The 24,472-nt window shown below is 45.7% G+C and overlaps 1 protein-coding gene across 1 annotated transcript; it reads left to right on the forward strand.

The window, feature by feature from the left end:
- The first annotated feature begins 549 nt into the window (after positions 1-549).
- On the forward strand, positions 550-23,892 carry STARD5 (StAR related lipid transfer domain containing 5). Its single transcript, XM_030189631.1, has 6 exons — positions 550-713; positions 3,453-3,502; positions 8,707-8,839; positions 14,440-14,557; positions 16,252-16,345; positions 22,595-23,892. Exons 1-6 carry the CDS (start codon positions 624-626, stop codon positions 22,740-22,742), a joined length of 633 nt encoding a protein of 210 aa, XP_030045491.1. The 5' UTR covers positions 550-623; the 3' UTR covers positions 22,743-23,892.
- Positions 23,893-24,472: the final 580 nt, after the last annotated feature.

Here is a 24,472-nt window from a genome sequence, read left to right on the forward strand (position 1 = left end):
CGGGAAGAAGGGTGTGTGGACTGTGGAGTTATATGGGGTGGGCCATCCCCACTTCTATGGAGGCTGAGGATGATGTAAGAAATGGGGAGAAGCAACTTGGGACGGACTGTGACTGAAGGGAAGTGAGGGGAAGATCTGTCAGGATGTGGAGAGAGATGAGAAAGCCTGCTCTAGTTTCAATCACAAATAGCTGGAAAGGAGGAGCCTAGACCGCACTATGGATGAGGAGAGAGGTGATGTGACTCCGCCGGGGGCGGGCTAGCCTGTGGCTGAGAAGCTGATAGAGCTGGAGAAAAAGGGCGAGCCCAGGTGTGGATGAGGAAGAGTTGGAGGTCGGATAAAGTGGGGTAGAGCAAGGATGAAGGAGGGGAGGAGACGGGGAGGCTGGAGGCGGGGCTTAGGCTGAGGTTGAGAAGAGAGAAGTGAAGTAGGCGGGCACAGAGATATAGGAGGAGGGGCTTAGACCGGTCTAAGGAGGAGAGCGGATGCGGAATATGAGGCGAAGATGGAATAGAGGAGGAGCCTGGGGCGGGGCGTGGATGAGGTGAGGGGTGGAGCGAAGCGGCGTGGCTCCTCCTGCGGAAGGGGAAGCCTGGTTGCTGCAATTTCTCCATCCTTGGTCCATGGACTACCTCGAGCTGGCCCGTGCCGCTGCCGCTAAGGTGCTGAGCTATAGCCGAGAGCGGGGCGGCTGGAGGCTGTGCAAGAGCACCGTGAGTAAGGAATGAGCTGCGGGGAGTGGGGGGAAAAGAGGCGCCTTCTGGCCTCGGCCTGCCTGCCCTCATCATGAGCTGAGCTGTACCTGTCCCGTGTGCTGTTCGACCTATGCCTGGGGCTTACACAGGATACCGGCATCCACCTTGCCTTGCACCACTTTAAATTCCTGCTTTCAAACTTCAGTGCTGCTGTGATTCATAAAACAGCAGCAGTACCAGCCAGGTTGTGCAGATCCTGCTTGCTTCTTGCGTTTTTCTCTCTTTTGATCTTCATCCTAGGTCTCCTTTCTTTTCTGTCATAGTTTGTTTTCACTTAAAAACAAATTGTAACGTTTTGTAGTCAGTAAGTTATTTTAAACCTCTGTGGGTCAATTTGCTGGTAATGCTCATCATAATGAGGCTTTTAGATTTGTAGGTATCATACCTACTTAAGGTTTTGATGAGGGTCTGCTCAAGAGCTACCATGTACTTAAGCCCGCAGCTTGTCCTACTGCCTTCAAAATACAAAACTTGGGCAAAGATGACTTCAAAGAATGTTTTGTCAGGTTCAGTTTTAAAAAGTGTATTTTAAATGTGTCAAATATAGGTTTAGTTAAGATATGAGGTGTCCCCCTCTCCTGCTCAGTTGTTGTAGACTAGGGCACAGAGGGTTCTTTTACTAAGCTGCGGTAAACACTAGTGCACGCTTACTGCAACTTAAATTGGCTTACCGTAGGATGTGCTCAGGTTTCCTATGGTATCACGGAGGAGGCATGTGTAGGTATGGACAGTGCGTGATCTGGTGATTAGCACAGGATTAACACATGAGCCCTTACAACCTACAGAACAGGTGTTGGTAAGCGCTCATAAGAACATAAGAATAGCCATACTGGGTCAGACCAGTGGTCCATCTAGCCCAGCATCCCACTCTCCAAACAGTGGCCAAGCCAGGTCACAAGTACCCAGCAGAAACCCAAACAGCGGCAACACTCCATACTACAAATCCCAGGGCAAGCAGTTGCTTCCCATGGCTGTCTCCATAGCAGACTATGGACTTTCATCCAGGAATTTGCCTAAACCTTTTTTAAACCCAGATACGCTAACCGCTGTTACCACATCCTCTGGCAAAGAGTTCCAGAGCTTAACTATTCGTTGAGTGAAAAAATATTTCACCCTATTTGTTTTAAAAATATTTCCATGTAACTTCCTTGAGTGTCCCCTAGACTTTGTATTTTTGGAATGAGTAAAATATTGATTCACTTCTACTCGTTCTACACCACTCAGGATTTTGTAGGCCTCAATCATATCTCCCCTCCTCCAACTCTCTTCCAAGCCGAAGAGCCCTAACCTCTTTAACGCACGTACTAATATTTTTTAATGGCAACATTAGCACATGGTTATTAATGCAAAAAAAAGGGGAAATCAGCTATTTTATTGGAGTGGTAAAAATGGCTTTTGCATGCAGGATAAACCTGTGTAACGGTGCATTAAGGCCACTTTGTACCACAGCTTAGTAAAAGGAGCCCTAACTGGATGCCACATCAAACTCAGTTCCTGAATATTCCTATATTCAGTCATTTAGGAGGATGTGTGGGCTCATGTTGCTGTATTCATTTTTCTTTATAAATGGACTAGTAAAAAAGGCCCGTTTCTGACACAAATGAAACGGGCGCTAGCAAGGTTTTCCTCGGAGTGTGTATGTTTGAGAGAGTGTGTATGAGAGTGACTGTGAGAGAGAGAGAGGGTGAATGTGCGAGTGTGTGTGTGTGACAGAGAGAGAGTGAGACTGGGTGCGAGTGTGTCTGTGAGAGAGAGTGTGTGTGTGAGAATGAGAGTGTGTGCCATGGGCCCCCCCCCTCCCTCCCTCCCAGTTCCAGGGTCGCCCCCCCCCCTCTGAGTTCCAGGGTCGCCCCCCCCCTCTGAGTTCCAGGGTCATCCCCTCCGTCCCTCCCTCCCTCTGAGTTCCAGGGTCGTTCCCCCCTCCCTCCTTCCCTCCCTCCCAGTTTCAGGGTCCCCCCTCCCTCCAAATTCCAGGGTCCCCCCTCCTTCCTTCTCTCCAAGTTTCAAGGTCTCCCTCCCTCGTCCCTCCCTCCCAGTTCCAGGGTTGTCGTCCCTCCCTTCCTCTCTCCCTCCCTTCCAGTTCCAGCACCCCTCCCTACGAATTTTAAAAGTCATCTTCACTTACGAAGTTGGGGTTATGGCGGCCGTCAGCAGCGGTAAAAGGCGTGCAGGCTCGGCCCTTCTCTCTCTCTCTCAGCTCTGGTTCCACCATCATTTTCTGTTTCCTCAAGGGCGGGACCAGAGCTGAGTGAGAGAGAGAGAAGGGCCGAGCCTGCATGCCTTTTAACGCTGCTGCCAGCCGCCGTAAACCCGACTTGGTAAGTGAAGATGACTTTTAAAATTTGGAGGGAGGGGGCCTGGAACTGGAAGGGAAGGAGGGAGGGACGACGACACCCTCAAGCGTGTGACGTCACGTTCCTTTGCCTGGGAACTCTGCAGCGTTCCCTTCCAGTGACTGGTCACTGCTGTTTGTGATGAACCCGGAAGTACGTGACGTCAATTCAGGAGATGGATACAGCAAGAGCACGAATGCTTCAAGGCTTCACTTTCACGGAGTCAGCCTCAGAACGTTGGAGGTGCTTTTTATTATATAGGATGCTCTGCAGCATTTCACTGGATAATGTGGGAAGAATCAGTGAAGAGATTAAATTGCAATGTTAGCAAAATTTGAAAGTAGCTTTATTTTCTCTTTAATAGGATGAAGTCTGTATATACTGGAGACCATCATCTGAATTTCCTGGGAATGTGTGAGTATTCCTATAGCCTAATGATTAGAGCAGCTGTCTCTGAATCAAAGCAGAAACACTATACAGCTTGCAAATTAGCATCTCTGACTTTGCAAATACATTAAACTAAGATTTCTGTAAAAAGCACAGCACAGTGCAGTGTTGCTGTCTTCCCTTTACTTGGTGAAAAATTAGTGTGGCTAATTTGAGCTTTACTTAGATAGATAGAAACATTACAGCAGATAAAGCCTGCCCTTCCTCCTCCTCCTCTTCTGCGATCCCACATGCCTATCCCACGCTTTCTTAAATTCAGATAGAATCCACGTCTCCACCATCTCCTCCAGGAGGCTATTCCACACATCCACTACTCTTTAAAAAAAAAAAAGTATTTCCTTAGATTACTCCTGAGTCATTAACCTCTTAACTTCATCCTATGCCCTCTCATTCCAGAATTTTCCTTCATGTGAAAGTGATTCGCCTCCTGTACATTAAGCCACTGAAATATTTAAACTTCTCAATCATATCCCCTCTCCCGCCTTTCTTCCAGTGTATACATATTGAGGTCTTCTTTATCGTACCTGTTTAGTACTCTCATAGAAGAAGCAATGCCTATGATATAGTGCTCAAGTAGGTATGAACTTTCTGAAGGAAACTTAAGTGAAATCCTTGTTTGACCAAATTTCCTGCTTTCACCAATATCAGCTGAGAACATGAGGTGGAACTTTCCTCCTTGAACCTCGGAGTGATCTGATACAATTCATAGAAATTTGTGTATCAGGTATTCATGGGTCTGTCATGGATTTTGGTGACAGTAGGAAGTGTATCCCTGTTATCAGCTATAATGAAACCCAAGACCGACCAGTATAGATAATGTATCTGTCTTCTTTATGCGCTGACTGGCTCAAGAAGACATTATTATCATCATCATAATAAATCTCGACTATGGGCATTGCTTGCTTGTTTGTTTGTTTTAAGCTTGTCTTGGAGTGGAGGAATAGCCTAAAGGTAGTGCAGTGGCCTTACAACCAGGGGAACTGGGTTCCGTTCCCACTGCAGCTCCTTGTGACTCTTAGCAAGTCACTTAACCCTCCATTGCCCTAAGGTACAAAATAGGAATCTGTATATAATGTGTAACCACAGAAAGGCAATATATGAAATACCATCCCCTTTCCCCTTTCCAAGTAATGTCAAGGCAGCTTACAGCATTGTTAATAGTTTAGGCAAAATAATTTCCTGCCCCAAAGAGCTTACAGTATAAGGGTTAGATTTACTAACCTTAAGGCATGGTAATTTGCATTTAATATACGCTAGTATAATTAAAGTAACTTAGTAAACAAACCCCATTAACGGTAATGTGACTTTCATTAAATAACATTTTAAATTGCATTAATATGAAATAACTAGTAAAAAAGCCCCGTTTCTGATGCAAATGAAACGGGGGGCTAGCAAGGTTTTCTTCAGAGTGTGCATGTGGGAGTGTCCCTGCCCTCTGCCCTCTCTCCCTCCCCCTCCCCCCTCCGAGTCCAGTCCTTCAGTGTTAAGTTTCCTACTGTGCTGTGTTTGTGTTACAGAGAGAGTGAGGGCATTTCTCTCCCCTCCCCCCTCTGAGTCCTTCACTGTTTCCTGGGATTTCGTGCTGTGCTGTTTTCCTTCACTCATGGGGAAACCGGATATCTCTGGCGCTTCACACTTCCAGCTGGAGGCTTCATAGAACGTTGGGGTTGCCTTTTATGTATATAGATAGATATGTTAATGTAGGTCAGTAAATCTAGCCCTAAGTGAGTACCTGAGGCAGAGCGGAGAAAGTGACATGCTCCTCAGGGTCACAAGCATAGGCAGCTGAAACGGGTGGGCCACATTAGCAATGTTTTGCTCAACATAGCATCAGCAACTAGAGAGCTTGGGCAGAGTTGGTGATTGGTTTGCTTGGCCCCTCCAATGAAAAAGATTGTCTGCTACCCCAGTCAAAGGAGTATCGGTGATGAAATGGGATTTCCCCCCCCCCCCCCCCCCCCCTGGTTTCACTGATTCTCAGCACACTGTTCTAACCACTAGGCCACTGCTCTCTACTGTGTGTGCTCTGGGATTTCCAATTAAGGTGTTGAAAAAGTTCTTTCCTTTGGTTGTTTGCTACTTGTATTGTGTTAAGAATATACTCTTTCGGGAGAATTCTATATATGGCACCTAATGTTACGGGCGTGGAAAAGCGTTCTAGTGGATGCAAGGCGCCGAAATGGGGCAGAAATGGCAGATCCATGTGAAAACACTTATTGCACCTAAATGTTTTTGCACAGATATACAAAATGGGCGTAATGATTGGAGGGACATGGTTAAATCAGGAGTGACCCCTTAAGATGGCACTCGCTCGGTGTTATAGAATAGTGCCGATTCACGCTCAGCTTGCATGCCGGGATTTACACCTGGTTTCAGTTGGTGTAAATCCTGGCGCCCAAAGTTGAGCGCAGATCCCAGCACTGTGCACTGTTCTCTAAAGGGTGCCCATCCCAAAAGGCCTTCATAGAATACATTTTGAGCACCATTTACTGAATCTAGCCCTTTCTGCCAAGCACTTAACCCCTACTGCAAGGTCATACTGAAGTGCTTATGCTTATGCAGAGAGTTTTGATGAATGGTGAACACTACACTCACGTGATTTACGTCACGTGACTCTATACATTTCAAAACAGCCAGACTTGGCTTGGATGTATTGAAATACATTTTTATGATCTTCTATTTTCATGCCAATAAAGTTTTAGTATAATATCTACCTTGAATTATTTAGAAGACTAGTAAATCAGGCCTGTTTCTGACACAAATGAAACGGGCGCTAGCAAGGTTGTTCTCGGAGTGTGTATGTCTGAGAGAGTGTGCGTGAGACTGACTGTGTGTGAGAGAGAGAGTGAATGTGCGAGTGTGTGTGTGTGACAGAGAGTGAGCCCAGGTGCGAGTGTGTATGTGAGAGAGAGAGTGTGTGTGAGAATGAAAGTGTGTGCCATGGGCCCCCCTCCCTCTCTCCGAGTTCCAGGGTCGTCCCCCTCCCTCCCTCCCTCCGAGTTCCAGGGTCGCCCCCTCCCTCTCTCCCTCCGAGTTCCCAGGTCGCCTTCCTCCCTCCGAGTTCCAGGGTGGCCCCCCTCCCTCCGAGTTCCAGGGTTCCTCTCCCTCCCTCCCAGTTCTAGGGTCGTCGTCCCTCCCTCCCTCCCTTCCTTCCAGTTCCAGGCGCACTCGCTCCAAATTGTCAAAATCATCTTCACACGAAAGCAGCGTTAAAAGGTGTGCAGCCTCGGCCCTTCTCTCTGTGTTAGCTCTGGTCCTGCCCTCATTGCAGAAACAGGAAATGAGGGCGGGACCAGAGCTAACAGAGAGAGAAGGGCCGAGCGTGCACGCCTGGGGGCGGCGACCTGGGGGTTGGCGTTTCGGCGAGGGCGGCAGGAGCAGGGCCTCATGCTGGTGTCGTGCTGTTGGTCAGTGCTACGGCTGACGTACCCGGAGGTGCGTTTTATTAGATAGGATGTGAAACTCTCCCACCCACTCATAACAGATTCAAGTGGGGTTTTTTGCCAGATTCACATGTTTAAAGTGAAGTGTGTGGAAAGACCAAAAATATTTTTTCTTCTAGTGCAGTTTGACCTGTAAGCTTCGGCTGGAAAGCAACATTTGTTTTAACTACATTTCTGCTTTAGGAGAGTGAATTGAAAGGAGTTGGAAGCCCGTTCTATGTGCACTTAGTGGATGTGCAGAACTTGGAGTTGCTTAGATGACTTGGAACGGTTGCAGAGTTTCTCAGGGACCTGGTAGTGAGCTCAATGCAGCAAATTATAGCTATTCATTTATCCTAATTTTTTTTTTTCCAGCTGAGCCACATTAACCCTCAGGGCTGGGTTCCCTGCCACCATGGCTACAGTGACCATATAGTAAATATTTAGCACTGTTACCAGCAAAGAAAATCTCATTTAATTGAATTGGTGCCCAGACTCTGTGTTCTAGGTTGTGTCTTAATCGTAACAACCTGAGAACACAAGCCATGAAGTATTGCACTCAATGGATGAGCAAAATTGTGAACCTATAGGGACAGAATTTTTATTCTGAGCTGGTGCCAAGACATGTAAGTGCCTGCGTTCATAAAACCTTAACACAGCTGCTCCTTGTAGTCCACTGCGTCTGATGCAAACTGAGTGGGATGTGTTGTGCCTGAACTCCATGTAATGTAGGGTTCAACGAGCACCAAGTCACTGGAAAAGCAGACCTGGTGCCCAGAGTTCAGAGCACTTCAGCAGCAGTGTAGCAACTTCTGATATCACAAGATAGCTGGCAGTATTTAAGGCTTTCTACTTTAAACTCCTGTCCATTGCTGGTAGACAGAGCCTGCTGAGGTGAGGCAGAGTGGTTGTAGCACAAATACAAGCTCCTGCCACTCAGCAAGGGATCTAGGGGTGTTGGCCAGGTAGGAGAAGGGGGCTGATGCTGGGAATGGGGCTGGTAGAAGGGTTGACACTAAGGATGGGGAGAAGGGGCAGAGGCTGATAGATAAGAGTGAGAGAAGGGGGCCAGAGATGGAAGAGGCAAATGCCAAGGGGTGGGGATGGGAGAATGGAATTCATGTTGGTAGATTGAGGGGGGGGGGGTAGGAGTTTCATGCTGGAGCTGACAAAAAAAACTAATGCTGGAACTGGAAGAAGAGACATGAGGGGGGGGGGAATAAGAGGCTGAAGCAGTGGCTGGGGGTTGACAAGGGGGCAGGTGGGAGAAAGGTGGGAGCTTGGAGATGGTTCTGCTTCTGATGCTATAGAGCATTCGGATGGTGGATGGGTAGGCAGATGGATGATATTTGGAGGCTGAAGCTGCTGGGATACATGGGGAAGATGGGCAGAGTCTGTTGGGGAGGATGGGCAGAGGCTGAGGCAGCTGGGATGTATGGAGGGATGGACGATAGGCTGAGGTTGCTGGGATGTACGGGGGGATGGACAATGGGCAGAGGCTGAGGCTACTAGGATGCACATAAATAAATATTCCAGTTGTTAAGTCTGTCTCCTAGATTTTTGGGCTGGCTTCTAGATCCTAAGAGAAATAGTTGAGGCCTGACGTAGTGTGTGATACATGTGCATTGCTGAGTGAAAAACATGACTGCCTGCATCTAGTGCATGGCTGATTTGTCTGACCCCCCCCCCCCCCCCCCCCCCCTCTGTCATTAAGGGAGTTGTCATTTTTTTCTTGCTGTCTTCCTGCAGGTATAAAGGGGAAGGGATAGTGAATACAGCCCCTGAACACCTCTGGGAATATTTAAAACCAGAACCCGGAGGACTACGAGTGAAATGGGACAAAACTGTCAAAGAATTTGAAGTTATTGAAGCTGTTACTGATGTAAGTTCAGGAAGATTTTATTGTTCAGCATTAGAACTAATTGCAAAGTAAAGAATGATTAAGTAGAAGAAATGTCAAGGTGCTGCTAGTAAGAGTTTTAAACTAGGGCCCCCCAATAGATTGCATAATCGCTGACACAATGGGTTGAATGTGTTGCATTTTCTCAGCTCCTTGAAAGTGATTTACAGACTCAGGCCCAGCCCAGATGCATCAACCATAGGTAAAAAAAATCTAAAACGTTAAAGTCCTTAACGAATTTGAAAAAACGAAGCATGCACCAAAAAAACAACTCGCACATGTTCGATGCAGTATTGAAAAGTACAATGTGTCAAAGATTCATAATCCCTGTCGGTAATTGGCCCCTAAAGCATGCGCAGAGCAGCCAAGCATTGTGCTGGCTGCTCTGCGCATGCCACAAACGTCCAAAACAGCAACAAAAAAAAAACACAAACACGTGGCTCCCCGCTTCCCCCTGCATCAATTCAAAAATAAACATACATCAAAAAAGGATCTGGAGGGGGCAAAGGCGCTCGTCAGAAGCATCCAGTATGGACGGCCTTGCCCCCCCCCCCAAGGTCGCCGCGGGTCCCCGCTTCTGCTCGTATAAAATAAAAAATTAAAACAAAACTAAAAGTTTAGCAGCCCCGGTCCTCCTCCCTTCCTGTCTCTCTCTGTACTCCTTCTCCCATAGCTCCATCTCCCGGCATCCTCCTCCCCGTGCCCCGCTCCCCCCCTCTACCGGACCCCCCCCCTCCGCTTTACCGGCCCTGGCAGCGCCTCTCACCTCTGTGTGAAGGCGCTGCATGGGATGGAACAGCTGATTGGCGATCACTGCCTCCTCCGACGTCCCTCTGTTCTTCCTGGGCCCGCCCTCCTCTGATGTAAGTTACCTACGTAGATAACTAACGTCAGAGGAGGGCGGGCCCAGGAAGAACAGAGAGACGTCGGAGGAGGCAGCAGTGATCGCCGATCAGCTGTTCCATCCCGTGCAGCGCCTTCACACAGAGGTGAGAGGCGCTGCGCGGGCTGGTAAAGAGGAGGGGGGTCCGGTAGAGGGGGGGAGCGGTGGCGACGAGCTCAGTGGGGCGGGGCACGGGGCGGAGGATGCAGGGAGGCGGAGCTATGGGAGAAGGAGTACAGAGAGAGGGGCTGCTAAACTTTTTAGTTTTGTTTTAATTTTTTATTTTATATGAGCAGAAGCGGGGAGCAGTGGTGACTCGGGGAGGGGGGGTGCAAGGCCGTCCATACAGGACGCTTCTGACGAGCGCCTGTGCCCCCTCCCGATCATTTTTTGATTTTGTGTTCATTTTTTATTTTATGCAGAGGGAAGCAGGGAGTCACGTGTTTGTGTTTTTATCTCATTTTTGTTTTTAAACATGCCAGCTTGGATTTTCATGGTGCAGGGGGAAGTGGAGAGATGACAGCTCAGGCCTTAACGACAGGTCTGAGCTGATGTTAAATTTCTCATGGAAAATGATTTGTTGCAATCGTCGGTATGGTTAGTGCATTCCGAATTGTCCACATTTCAATGGTAGTTTCTCGTTTGCATTCCGTTTTTGTTAGCTGCTAGCGTCATCGGAAAATGGCCTTTAATGCATGCTACATTTCAAATTTTCCTCGTTAGAGGGTTGTTAAAGGGTCGTTAAAGTTTTGTACTTCTGGGCCTCAGAGTGGTATTTATCGCTTTTGATGCTGATCTTTAAAACAAACCCAGTTATGCTTTCTGTGAATTTTAGCTGGAAGGAGGATTGGCCTACTGGTTAAAGCAACGGGCTGAGAACCAGAGAAACTGGGATTCAAATTAGAGACCTGCATGGGAATGGGGTTTGTGGGGTTCCCGTGGGACCCTACCTGTCCTTCCAACTATTGCCCCATCTCCCTCCTCTCTTTCCTATCCAAGATACTTGAACGTGCTGTTCACCACCCTTGCCTTGACTTTCTTTCATCTCAAGCTATTCTTCATCCACTTCAATCTAGTTTTTGCCCCTTCATTCAACTAAAACAGTGCTTGCTAAAGTCTCCAATGATCTGTTCCTGGCCAGATCCAAAGGTCTCTATTCTAGCCTCATCCTTCTCGATCTATCTGCTGCTTTTGACCCTGTTGATCACAGCCTACTCCTTGATACGCTGTCCTCACTTGGATTTCAGGGCTCTGTTCTTTCCTGGTTTTCTTCTTAGCTGTCCCAGCGTACCTTTAGTGTATACTCTAGTGGATCCTCCTCTACTTCTATCCCACTGTCAGTTGGTGTACCTCAGGGATCTGTCCTGGGACCCCTATACTTCTTCCCTTGGTGCTCTGATCTCATCCCATGGTTTTCAGTATCATCTTTACACTGATGACTCCCAGATCTACCTCTCCATACCAGAAATCTCAGCCGAAATCCAGGCCAAAGTATCAGCCTGCCTGTCTGACATTGCTTCCTGGATGTCTCAGCACCATCTGAAACTAAACATGACCAAGACTGAGCTTCTCATCTTTCCCCCTAAACCGACCTCTCCTCCTCCCCCACTCTCTATTTCTGTGGATAACACTTTCATCCTTCCTGTCTCATCATCTCATAACCTCGGGGTCATCTTCGACTCCTCCCTCTCCTTTTCTGCACATATTCAGCAGACTGCTAAAACCTGTCGTTTCTTTCTCTATAATATCAGCAAAATGCGCCCTTTCCTTTCTGAGCACACTACCAGAACCCTCATCCACACTCTTATCACCTCTCGATTATACTATTGCAACTTGCTTCTCACACGTCTCCCAGTTAGCCATCTCTCTCCTCTTCAATCTGTTCAAAATTCTGCTGCACGACTAATATTCCGCCAGCCAGTGTCGTTATGCTCATATTATCCCTCTCCTCAATTCACTTCACTGGCTTCCTATCCATTTCCGCATACAGTTCAAACTCCTCTTATTGACCTATAAGTGCATTCACTCTGCAGCTCCTCAGTACCTCTCCACTCTCATCTCTCCCTACATTCCTCCCCGGGAACTCCGTTCACTGGGTAAATCTCTCTTATCTGCACCCTTCTCCTCCACTGCTAACTCCAGACTCCGTTCCTTTTATCTTGCTGCACCATATGCCTGGAATAGACTTCCTGAGCCGGTACATCAAGCTCCATCTCTGGCCGTCTTCAAATCTAAGCTAAAAGCCCACCTTTTTGATGCTGCGTTTAACTCCGAACCCTTATTTTATCATCCTCGCTTTAATATTCCCTTATCTCTTGTTTGTCCTGTTTGTCTGTTCTAATTAGATTGTAAGCTCTGTCGAGCAGGGACTGTCTCTTCATGTTCAAGTATATAGCGCTGCGTACGTCTAGTAGCGCTTTAGAAATAAGTAGTAGTAGACGGAAGCAGTTCCTGCAGGGTTCCTGTGGGGACGGAAGCAGTTCCTGCGGTGTTCCCGTAGAAGTGTAAGCTGCACCTGCCTCTCACCTACCAAGTACCAAGTTCTTTGAGTGCTGTCTCCTCCTCCTTGCTTTAACAGCACAGATGGGGAAAGCCTTCCATTAAGGAGGTGGTGGAGACACAGTGACGGAATTCAAAAAAGGTGTGGGATGAACACAGAGGATCTCTAATTAGAAAATGAAAGTTATAAAAAAAAATTATACTTAAATGGCTGCAAATAGTTGCATGTGGGTGGATGTGTCGGGTGACGCTTAGATGGTGGCTCTGGTCATGATGAACTAGGGCCAATACGGGGCAGACTTATATAGTCTGTGTCTCATGTATGACAAATCTGGTTTAGGATGGGCTGGAACATGAGGACAGTTGTGGAGAGACTTTTATGGTCTGTGTCCCGTAAATGAGAAGACTAATAGGCTGGAGTGGGCTTCAACAGCAACTCCAGCAGTTGGAACATAAGAATAGCGCTGAGCGGAAAGACCATAATCAAGAATATAATATCATGTTAATTGTTGATCATGAATTGGTGAGTGTGAATATTGGGCAGACTGGATGGACCGTTCAGGTCTTTATTTGCCGTCACTTACTATGTTACTATTGATCCTCTCTGCTCCCAGGCTGATGCGCAGACCTCAGCTCTGACAAAGGCACAAGCCTCAGATGTCACCTGACCTACAGGCGCATGCATGTGGCAACCTGTCAGCACAGTGCCAGTGAATCGGAGACAAGTCTTACATGTGCTCACCAAAGTGTTTCAAGTTCCAACTTCTGTTCCTTCCTTGCCTGCAGTGCTGCGGCTCAAACCCAGAGACCGAGAGAGCCAACTGGCATATTTTTTTATGTTCCATTAAATTCTTGTGGGACTGAGTGGGGACAGGTTAAATTCTTGCAGGGATGGGCAAGATTCCAGTGGAGACAGGTAAGATTCCAACAGGGATGGATAAGACTTCTGTCCCCGTGGAACTCTCTGATTCAAATCCCACCAATAATAATTTTGTTTTTGAGCAAAACATTTCTATCTCCTGCTACAGTCTAAGTGGACGTCTGAGGTAAGCCGTATGAGGCAGGCACTTGCACCTGAATTTGAAAAATGCTGTAAATTACTTTGAGCATCATTTGGAAATGCACAAATTATTTAAATTTCATCTTTTGCTGCAAATAGGAGGCACTGCTGCCTTAAGAATTTTTCTGAGTATTGGGAAAAAAGGAGACTGAGTCACTGGAAAGCTGCTTGGCTGAGAGAAAGGAAAATCACTAAAAGTTTTTCTTATAGGGAAACTGGCCTTATAAGGAGGGGAGGGGAAGGGATTTGATATATCGTCTTTTTGTGGTAAGGTCAAAGCATTTTTACATACTAAATATATACAGGTGGAGGAGTAGCGTAATGGTTAGTACAGTGGGCTTTTTATCCTGGTGAACTGGGTTCAAGTCCCACTGTAGCTCCTTGTGACCTTGGGCAAATCATTTAACCCTCTATAACCCCAGGTACAAACCTTTGAGCTCTTTTTATTAAGCCGAGCTGTAGGCGCACTAACTTTTTAGCGCGCGCTAATTATAAACACCCATTATATTCCTGTGGGAGTGGAAGGGCAAAAATGTTCCAAGAAAATCAAGCAAAAATGAAGTCCATGCTTCTAAAGATAATTTATGCACCAACAGTATAAAAACTGACCCTACACGAGAAGCCTTCCTGCGGGGTCTAATGGCATTAACAGAGCAAAATATAAAAAAAAATATATATACAGAGAAAATGTATCAATATTTTGACATTATACAAATATTAAAAATACTGTTGGTGCATTGTTGGAGAATAAATTATCTTTAGAAGCATGGACTTCGTTTTGCTTGATTTTCTTGGAACACGTTTACCCTTCCACCCCCTCCCCCTCCCCCTCTTCTTTCTGGACTGCTGTGTCTAAGCAGGAATGTGAAGATTTTCAATGATTTCTCTCTAAGTCAGTCCAAATCATGAAATGAACACAAGGTTTGGAAGTTGCCCTTATTATTAACAGAGGAGAAAAGCATGTGGTGTAATTTCTCCATCAAATATTAGTCTCCTTCAAGTGTGGAGATCTACAAAAGATTAGGAAAAGGAGTAACTCTCCTTGGAAGAGCCAACTATTACCTGCACTGGCCCAGATATTGGCTTGGGAAGTTTGTAGAGCAGATGCTCACGTATTTTCTGTTTTGTTTTGATTTTTAGACTCTCTCTGTATGTAGAACAGTGACTCCAGCTGCTGCAATGAAGATCATTTCTCCCAGAGATTTTGTAGACGTGGTACTCATCAATCAGTACGAGGATGGAACTATAGCATCCAGCGGTAAGCCACTGCAGTGCTACATATCAGTGGTGTAGCTATGGAGGGCCACGGGGGCCTGCCTCTCCCTCCCAATTTGCTCTGGGCCCCTGGTTTGGCTGACAGGGTTCCCCAACCCCCGCCAGCTGAAGCCTTTGTCCAGCGCTGATCTCCGGCGCTGCCGCATTTCCTACCCTGCTCTATCTTCCCCTCACGGTCCGGCACGCTCGTTGTGGTGAAACTGAACGTGCGTGTATGCTCAGTTCCATTAAAACGAGCATGCCAGACATGAGGGGAAGAGAGAGCAGGACAGTAAATGCGGCGGCGCCAGAGACCAGTGCTGGACGAAGGCTTCGGCTGGTGGGGCTTGGGGACCCCCGCCAGCCAAGGTATGTTCGGTGGCAGTGCTTCAGCTGGCAGGGGTTGGGGACCCCCGCCAGCAGCGGCAGTGGTTGAGGAGGAGTGGCAGGGCGGCAGTGGGGGGAGGGCAGTGGGATAGCAGCCCAAAATGTTCCCCCCCCCCCCCCCCCCCCACACACACACACACACTTTGAGCTCTGGCCCTCTCCCACCTCAAGGTCTGGCTACGCCCCTGCTACATATGTTAACATTCCTACCAAGAGTCCCTGCCTACATCCGAAACCATATTCCCAAATATTCTGTTATCTTTGCTCATGATTCTGTGTCAATGGCGACAAAGCATTTGCAAAAAGGCTGTGCTAGAAAATGGAGAGTTTAAATGGAACAAAACCACTTGTTTATTTCATTGTCACTGGTTGAAATGGAGCGTCTTTCCCTGTGATACAGTCTTGTGAGCAGCACTCTACACAGCTGAGTACTCTCCAGGTCTGTGTTTTGTGGTTTAAAATAAATGGTTTCCCCTTGGGGAAAGAGGGCACACCGGCTGATACAGATAAGTGATGTGTAGCCATCAGGATTGTTAAGTTCGTCCCAGAGAGTGTTAAGTCAGTGTTACAAAAGACACGAGTAGCACAGAATTGATAGTAAGGAGGAGATAGGCGAGTCCATGATTATAAGCACAAACACAAGCCAAGATTCACCGTGTGGTGAAGTGAAATCAGCTGTGTAGACTTATGGGACTCCCCCTCCATTATTAGTTAATATTAAGAATGATCACTACAGAGGCGCGTATTACTCTAATTACTTCCTCTGCTTCAGTTTAATTTAGAATTGTTGACATTATAAGTAGAGAAGAGCCACATATAGTTGACAGGTATCCTAGAAATCAGCAGTGGATTTTCCCCAAGTCTATCTTAATAGTGGTTTATGGACTTTTCTTTTAGGAAATGATCCAAACCTCTTTTAAACCCTGCTAAGCTAACTGCTTTTACCACATTCTCTGGCAACAAATTCCACAGTTTAATTACATGTTGAGTGAAGAAATATTTTCTCCAGTTTGTTTTAAATTTACTACTTAATAGCTTTGTTGCGTTCCCCCTAGTCTTAGTATTTTTGAAAAGGGTAAACAAATGATTCACATCTACCTATACCACTTCACTCAGTATTTTGTAGACCACTATCATATCTCCCCTCAGCCGTCTCTTCTCCAAGCTGAAGAGCCCTAGCTGCTTTAGCTTTTCCTCATAGGAAAGTTGTCCCATCCACTTTATCAGAACAGATTATAGTGTTTATTCAGCTTGCTGTAGAGTCCAGCTAGGATCTTGCATTAAAGTATTTCCTTGAATAATTTCTCCTAGCAACCAATGTCCAGCATCCATCATGCCCTCCTCAACCAGGTTATGTGAGAGGATTGAACCATCCATGCGGGTGCCTGTGCATCCCTGCCCCAGGGTAAGAACAAGTCTCACCTTATTTGTAAATACAGCTGCCAGCTCTGATGTCGGATAGCATTTGAGGATTAGCCATGACTTCAGATGAAAATGCCAGGCAAGCAATTTCCACTATCTTTGCTAATACTTAGTACTGCTCTCTTAAGCTTCTGTGGCTGGTGTCATGATTGTTGTGGTCCAGGTTTTGCACTTACATATACTCAGACAACGGCAAGACCCGGATAAACGCAACAAGCAAAGTACTTCTGTTTTAATACATTTCACTGTATCTGTATGTGTTAGTTTTGTTCACAGGTTTCACAGTGACTTTCTGAAGATGCGTTACAGTGAATAGATTTTCCTAACATGTGAGACCTTTGATTCAGAAGAGAATTTGTAAATGGAACAGAAACAAATACATGTTTGAAAACAGTGTGAACTGTTGCTGTAAGGTGGTACTAGGGCGCCAGGTGGGAGGGGAGGGGAGGGAGCAGTGCTGGGGCTCGGTCTCAGAGGAGCCTTCTTCTCTGAGCCTGAATCAGCAAAAGAACAAAATGAGAACCTAAGAGTAGCCATACTGGGTCAGACTAGTGGTCCATCTAGCCCAGTATCCCGTTTTCCAAATAATGGCCAAGCCAGGTCACAAGTACCTGGCAGAAACCCAAATCATGACAACATGCCATACTACAAATCCCAGGGCAAGCAGTTGCTTCCCATGTCTGTCTCAATAGCAGAGTATGGACTTTTCCTTCAGGAATTTGTCCAAACCTTTTTTTAAAACTCAGATATGCTAACCACATATCTGGATTTATGTGGTTATAAAAAAGGATAAGAATAGGTACTGCAGTGTACCACAGGCAAATACTTAGAAAAAAATGAGAGTACTAACCTCCGAAAATCTTTTAAAGGTGAGATCCCCTAGCGATAAAAGTCCTTGAAGTACCTATTCCCAGTAACCTTTTTATTCCACAGATATGCATTTCACGGGTATGGAGTTAACAGCATAAACCATCTTTGGGTGGTTGACCATATTGAGCATAGCAGCTTGATGGCACTTTCTGATTTCCTGCAGATTAAAAGTTCACTGATAGTATTTAACTCTTTGTAACCTCAAAGTTTGCCTCTCCTGGAGTTTGTGGAGCAGTGGACTGAGAGCCAGGGAAGCACAGGATCTAAGTCCTGTCTCTCTGACGCACCTTGTAGTTTTGGACAAGTCATATCACCCTCCGTTTCCTCAAGTACAAAACTTAGACCCCAATGTAAAAAAACATGAGTTACAATACATCTTGTACTTTATAGGTAAATAAAAAAAATTTTAAAAAACAGTCCTGTTAATTCTCACTGCAACAGTGGCATTCCGTGGTTGGCTGACACCCGGGGCGGATCGCAACTGCGCGCACCCCACCCCCGGGTGCAGTGCAACACGCCCCCCCCGGCGTGGCACAGCACCCCCCCCCTGGCGTGGACCCCCCCCCCAGCGCAGCGCCTCTCACCCCCCCCCCCCCTGACAGTCCCCACCTGCCTACCAGCTGAGCTCCGTGCACCCGGCACCTCGAATCTGCAGCGCTGCTGACTGTAAAAGAAGAAAATTGTCTCGTCGTTGGCCCTTCCCTCGCATTGTGTCCCGCCCTCTGATGTAACTTCCTATTTCCTCAAGGGCGGGACACAGTGAGGGAAGGGCCAACGACGAGACAATTTTTTTTTTTTACAGTCAGCAGCGCTGCAGATTCGAGGTGCCGGGTGCACGGAGCTCAGCTGATAGGCAGGTGGGGACTGTTGGATGGGGGTGGGGAGTGAGAGGCACTGCGCCAGGGGAGTCCACGTCGGAGGGGTGCCGTGTCACGCCGGGGGGGGGGGGGGTGGACGGAGCACCCCCCCACACCCGTTGACACCCAGGGCGGATCGCCCCCACCGCCCCGCCCTTGCTACAACACTGCACTGCAATAAGCTAATGATATGCTAATTCACTGGGCAAAAATTCCACGTTAAAACCTAAGTGAAAATGTGTTCTGAAATGTTTTAACATTTTTACTCATAAATCACTATAAAGACTTCTCTTGTACCCAATATTTAAAAGCACAAAACTTTTTATTTTCCAACCATAAATATAAAAAATCTCTTATCATCCCACCCTTTAATACACACAAAATGTTTCAATCACCAAACCCACAGGTTACCTGAGATGCATTGTTATTCAACATTTGAGTTATTGTACCCTTTTACAAGATGTAGTATTTTTAAGACAAATAAATCTCTAATTCAAAAAATACATATAGTTAGCTTATTACTGATGTTTAAATCAATTGCAAATGCTTTTCTTGTGCTGTTTATGTAATCTTGAGTCTTTGATAATTGTACTTAAAAAAAAAAAAGGGTAGAGTGCATCATACGAAACTACTAGTCCATCAACTGATCCAGTCTTTAATGTTCCATATGTAGATCTCAATGAATAAATTCCATCATGCCGGTGTCTTTGAGGCCCTTTTACTAAGCCGCGTAAGCATCAACGCGCGCCAAAATGGAGTTACCGCATGATTCTTGTGGTAATTTCATTTTTGGCATGTGTCCAATACGCGCATCTGAAAAATATTTTTTTTTGTTTTTGGCCACGCGCCAAGTGGCATTTGACGTGCATAGGTCATTACCGCCCAGATTCTTTACCGCTAGGTCAATGACTGGTGGTAAAGTCTCGGACCCAAAATGGATTGCGGCAATTTTGATTTTTGCCGCACGTCCATTTTCAGCCAAAAAAGTCCTTTTTTACAGGCACGCTAAAAACTGGATCGGCGCGCTCCCAAACCCGCGCCTACACTACCGCAAGCCATTTTTCAGCACAGCTTAGTAAAAGGACCTCTTTGTTATATAATTACTGAGAGTTTTCACTTCCAAAATCTCTCTTGGCTTCCATAAAACTTTTTTTAGCCAAAATCTCAAATTAGCATCTCAAGATCTTAGTATTTTTTTAAACATTTTTACTGCCATTTTTTAAGTTTAAACAATTGGAGGCTCTCTGGACCAGCTGAAGATGCTCTCTCCTCTCTCCTCTCTCCAAGCTAGAGGGTCTCTAGTCTCTACCTCATGACAAAAAGCATCTCAAACTTCACCCCTCCCCCCCTCCACAGTGCTCCCACATACTTAACCAGTGCTGGTGGATGTTGTCACCCTTCAGCTGAATCTGTGCAGTTTTGAAAATGGCAGCTCACCCAGTGGCAAACAGCCGGTGGAGGAGGAAGAGGAGGCATTAACCAGCATTGGTAAATATGTGGTGCTGATCGTGTGGAGTGGGTCAGTTTGGCGATGTGTGGGAGTGTCCTGGGGCAGAGCTCGGGTCTTAGGATAATAAATTGCCTTTTTTTTTCATTTGTTTCCGTTGAAATAAATGGAAGATTTAAATTGTGGACTAGCATTATAAATCAGTGCTAAGAAGTGAAGTAAAAAGGTTTAGCACACATTTTTGTACTGGAAATAATTCTAGATTAGAGTGTAACACATTATGACCAAATTTTTTTCAGATTTGGTAAAATTCATGTTTCAAAATACAACTTAAAGGACTTCTATTGTTTGTATTTCGACATGAAAACATGTATTAAATCAGGGACAACTAAAATTAACACTACAATATGTGAGCAAAAATGTACACTAAAGTTGGTGCACTTTAGCTCGTTTTGGGGGAGGAATTCATCAGATTTAGCGCACGCTAATGATATTAGCATGTGCTAAATGTTAAGATGCCCATTTCTCCTGGATTCTATATCTGGCGCGTCAAGTAGTGCGTGTAAAATTGTGCACACAACCAATTTACGCTCGGTACTCAATTGAGTAATGAGATAATTGGTCGTCATCAGCCAATTAAACACTAATCATCAACACTAATTGGAATTTACATGCACTTCTTTGTAGATGTATTCTAAAAAGAGACGCACATAAATTCCAGCACACGCAGCCAAAAAGGAGGCGCAGTCACGGGAGGAGTGTGGGTGTGTCAGGGCCATCAATCACATTTACGCATGTGATTTACACCAGGTTTTTACTGACGTAAATAGCTGCACCTAAATGTAGGCGCTGGCCTATGCACTATTCTATAAACCACGTCTTAATATAGGTGCTGTGTTTAGAATAGCGCTAGGCGCATTATTTGGATACGCCTACATTTTAATCACCATATATAGAATCTGACCCTTTAGTGCATTCCCGCTTTATTACATTGAGCTCTTAATTGTAAGCTCTCTCTGGGAAAGGGACCTACCAAGTACCTGAATTTGTAATTCACCTTGAGCATAGGTTCAGAAACAAGAGTAATTAAATCTAAATCCTATTCCAATGCCATAGCTGTCTGCTTGTGAATACTGGAAAGGCTGCACTCAGAAATGAGATTCCAGAGGTTCTTGGCCACTTTCTAGTGCACCAGATTAGAACATAAGAATAGTCACACTGAGTCAGACCAATGGTCCATGTAGCCTAGTATCCTGTTTCCAACAGTGGCCAATCTAGGTCACAAGTACCTGGCAGAAACTCAAATAGTAGCAAGATTCCATTCTATCAATCCCAGGGCAAGCAGTGGCTTCCCCACACGTTTGTCTCAATAGCAGACAATGGACTTTTCCTCCATTAACTTGTCCAATTCTTTTTTTAACCCAGATACATTAACGGTTGTTACTACATCCTGTGGCAAAGAGTTCCAGAGCTTAACTATTCATCGAGTAAAAAATATATATATTTGTTCATACTGATATTGGCGATCGCCTCTATTGTACTACGTAAGCCACATTGAGCCTGCAAATAGGTGGGAAAATGTGGGATACAAGTGTAACAAATAAATAAATAAATACAAATTTGTTTTTAAAAGTATTTCCATGTAACTTCCTTGAGTGTCCCCTAGACTTTGTACTTTTGGAATGAGTAAAAAATCGATTCACTTCTACTCATTCTACACCACTCAGGATTTTGTAGACCTCAATCATATGTCCCCTCATCCATCTCTTTTCCAAGCTGAAGAGCCCTAACCTCTTTAGCCTTTCCTCATATGAGAGTGGAGAGGTGTGGTAGCCGTGTTAGTCCACTCTTAAAGGTTATCAATAGAAATCAAACAAAATAAAACATGGAAAAGAAAATAAGATGATACCTTTTTTATTGGACATAACTTAATACATTTCTTGATTAGCTTTCGAAGGTTGCCCTTCTTCGTCAGATTGGAAATAAGCAAATGTGGTTGCAGATAGTATATATAAGAGAAATATCAAAGCATTACTTTGACAGTCTGACAGGATGGGAGGGTGGGGGTGGGTAGGAGGTATGCATGGGGACATCAAAGCATTTCATTGATAGTCTTAACAGGATGGGTGTGGGTAGGTGAGAGGAGGGTGACAAACAGAGAAATACAACTTTATGGTTTATAATGGGTAGAAAATCCAGGTCCTTGTTAAGTCCTGTCTGTTGGGTGTCAAAATATTCAATCATTCTGACTTCAAAGGTCTTAAGTTCCTGTATTGTTTTAAAGTTACGTTTCAGGATTCTTACTATGAAATCAGTGGTACAGTGTTCCGGTCTTGTAAAGTGTTGGCCCACAGGGGTGGGAACCTGACTGGCACCGGCTTTCTTCATGTGATGTCTATGTCATATGAGAGAAGTTACATCCCCTTCACTATTTTTGTTGCTCTTCTTTGAACCTTTTCTAATTCCGCTAAATCTTGTTTGAGATATGGCGACCAGAACTGAGTGCATTACTCAAGGTGAGGTCGCACCATGGAACGATACAGAGGCATTATATGGCCGAACACTCAACTAAGGGGCCCTTTTAGTAATGCTTAGCTTGCATTAAGTTCTATGTTTCCCATAGATATAAAATAGGACATGCAGCCTGTTAACATGTGCTAAGCTTTAGTAAAAGGGCCCCTATGGAAAGTGTGAAAAAAAATACAAGGAAGATTTTTTTATTTCTCTTGTGTACTTGGCTTGCCAGATTACCGCTGAAAGTTCTGTAATGGAATGTTGCTTATCTTGATTGACAACTACTTTGACCAATTAACTTATTCCATCGCTGGATTCTGAGACAAGAGTTGGCAATGACCAGGAAATGAGATTTCAACTGTACAGTATGACTTTGGTCAATCCAGATCACATGATTGTGCCGTAACTATCTAGATGTTCCCTTTCTCCATGTCATTATAAAGTCTATGTGGTGCTGTGCACTAGGAAAAGAATCCGATTTTAAGTTGCTGGGCATCGACGATGGTAAAGCAATTGTCACTGACATGGTGTTTTGTTTTTCCAGGGATCCAGGAAAGACCCAGCTTGTGAGTGTCTTTCAGACTGATCTCAGTGGCTGTCTTCCTCAATCTGTGGTGGATTCATTCTTCCCCTTCAGCATGGCTCAGTTTTACACCAACCTTATAAAGGCTGTAAGGACGCAAAATATCTGATTCGTAATCTGAATAATTGAATGTAGGTGTCAGTCTCTAAGGAATTAAAAAAAAAAAAAACCACTGGTCTTCAGATGAGAATAAAGAGAAGGTTGCAGTTAGTTTCTTATTGACATGAATCTGTGTTGGTTGCTAGTTTTATATATTGGGTTAAATTTAAATTACTCATCCTGGCTTATGGCCAGTATATCTTCAGATACTGTTCTTTTGGCTATACCTCCTCTCTGAAACCAGCTTTTTCAAGAGCAAGAAATGTGCCAGTTTTCTTCTGTTCCTGGACTGTGGCATTATCTGCAAAGAATGTTTACACTGATGGAAGAATAGCTAGTTTTCAGAAAATCGGTGAAGGCTGGCTTTTTCACACGAGTTTTTACTTTCTGATCTGATTTTCCCTGGGCTTTTATCCCCTTTGGGTGGTAATATTAAAATAATGATGGTCAGTATGGGTTTTTTTTGTTGTTGTTGTTGGGGTTTTTGTTTTTTAAACGATGGCCACCGCAGGGTTTTCTGTACCTGGATATTCAGTGCTGGTCTATATTCGTATTCGGCAGCCACCAGAGAGATGTCCGGCAAGTTAGGGCAGCTATTTCCCAATCAAATAAACTAACCCATAGCCTACAGAGGTACCGGCACTGAATGTCACTTGTACTCTGGTAACTTCTAGCTCAACTCCCCAGTTTACCCTAGCAATACCCACATGTAGCCGAGACAGTCTGCCATGGTGAGCAGTATTATCCAGAAGGCAGGGCCGCCGAGAGGGGGGTTGGGGGAGGCAAACTTTCCCGGGCCCAGCCTCTAAGGAGGGGCCGGTGCCAGTGCCTAGGTCTCTTTCTCTCCTGCTGCTGAAGAAAACTTCGGCGCTGGGCCCCCCTTGAAGGCTGCAGAAGAGCAGACACAGCCGGGCTTCGGGCCGGGGCCTCTGGTTTGGCTGGCAGGGGTTCCCCCCCCCCCCACCAGGCCCCGCCAGCAGAAGAGGTCTTCATCCAGCACTGCTCTTCACTCTTCTGCATTGCGTGTCAAGCAGCTGCTTTTTCCCGCAGGCCATGCATGATCGGTTTTGAAGGAGTATGCACGACGTGAAAGGAAAAGAAGGGGCAGGGCAGGCAGTGCAGCGGAGTGAAGAACAGCGCTGGAGGAAGACTTCTGCTGGTGTGGCCTCTGGATCCCTGCCAGCCAAGGTATTTGGAGTTGCAGCGGGGGGGGGGGGGGGGGGGGCGGCAGCAGTGGCAATCCTGAGGGAGAGGGCGGTGGCCCCGGGCGGCCCTGCCCCGGACCCGACTAAGTCTCATGGCGGCCCTGCCAGACGGTGCTGCTGAATATCACTGACTAGGCCCGGTGAGCGCTAGTTAGACAATTAGTTTTATATGTCAACCCTTTGTTTAACTGTTCTATTGTTTTGAATTATTTTCCATTGTGAATTGTTCTGTATTATTGAATTTTTACTTATTTATTGCAATTTGAACTATGTAACTGCTGTATTCTTTTAGTCACTTTGAGCTGTCAAGGCAAAGCAACCCATAAATAAACGACTGAAGGATGATTGTAGCATGTGTCTGCTTTATGTGGTATAGAATCTATCTTCCCCATGGCAGTGATTCCAAAGCTGTAGCGAAAGATCACACACGGAAATGGAAATATCATTTCTCCTCCCATATATCTTGTGCTTACTCTATCCCCTGTGTACTGATTGAATGCTCTGCTTGTAACTAAAGAACGATACATGCAGTTTA

This window comes from Microcaecilia unicolor, chromosome 1 (assembly GCF_901765095.1).
Source record: "Microcaecilia unicolor chromosome 1, aMicUni1.1, whole genome shotgun sequence".
Lineage (NCBI taxonomy): Eukaryota > Metazoa > Chordata > Amphibia > Gymnophiona > Siphonopidae > Microcaecilia > Microcaecilia unicolor.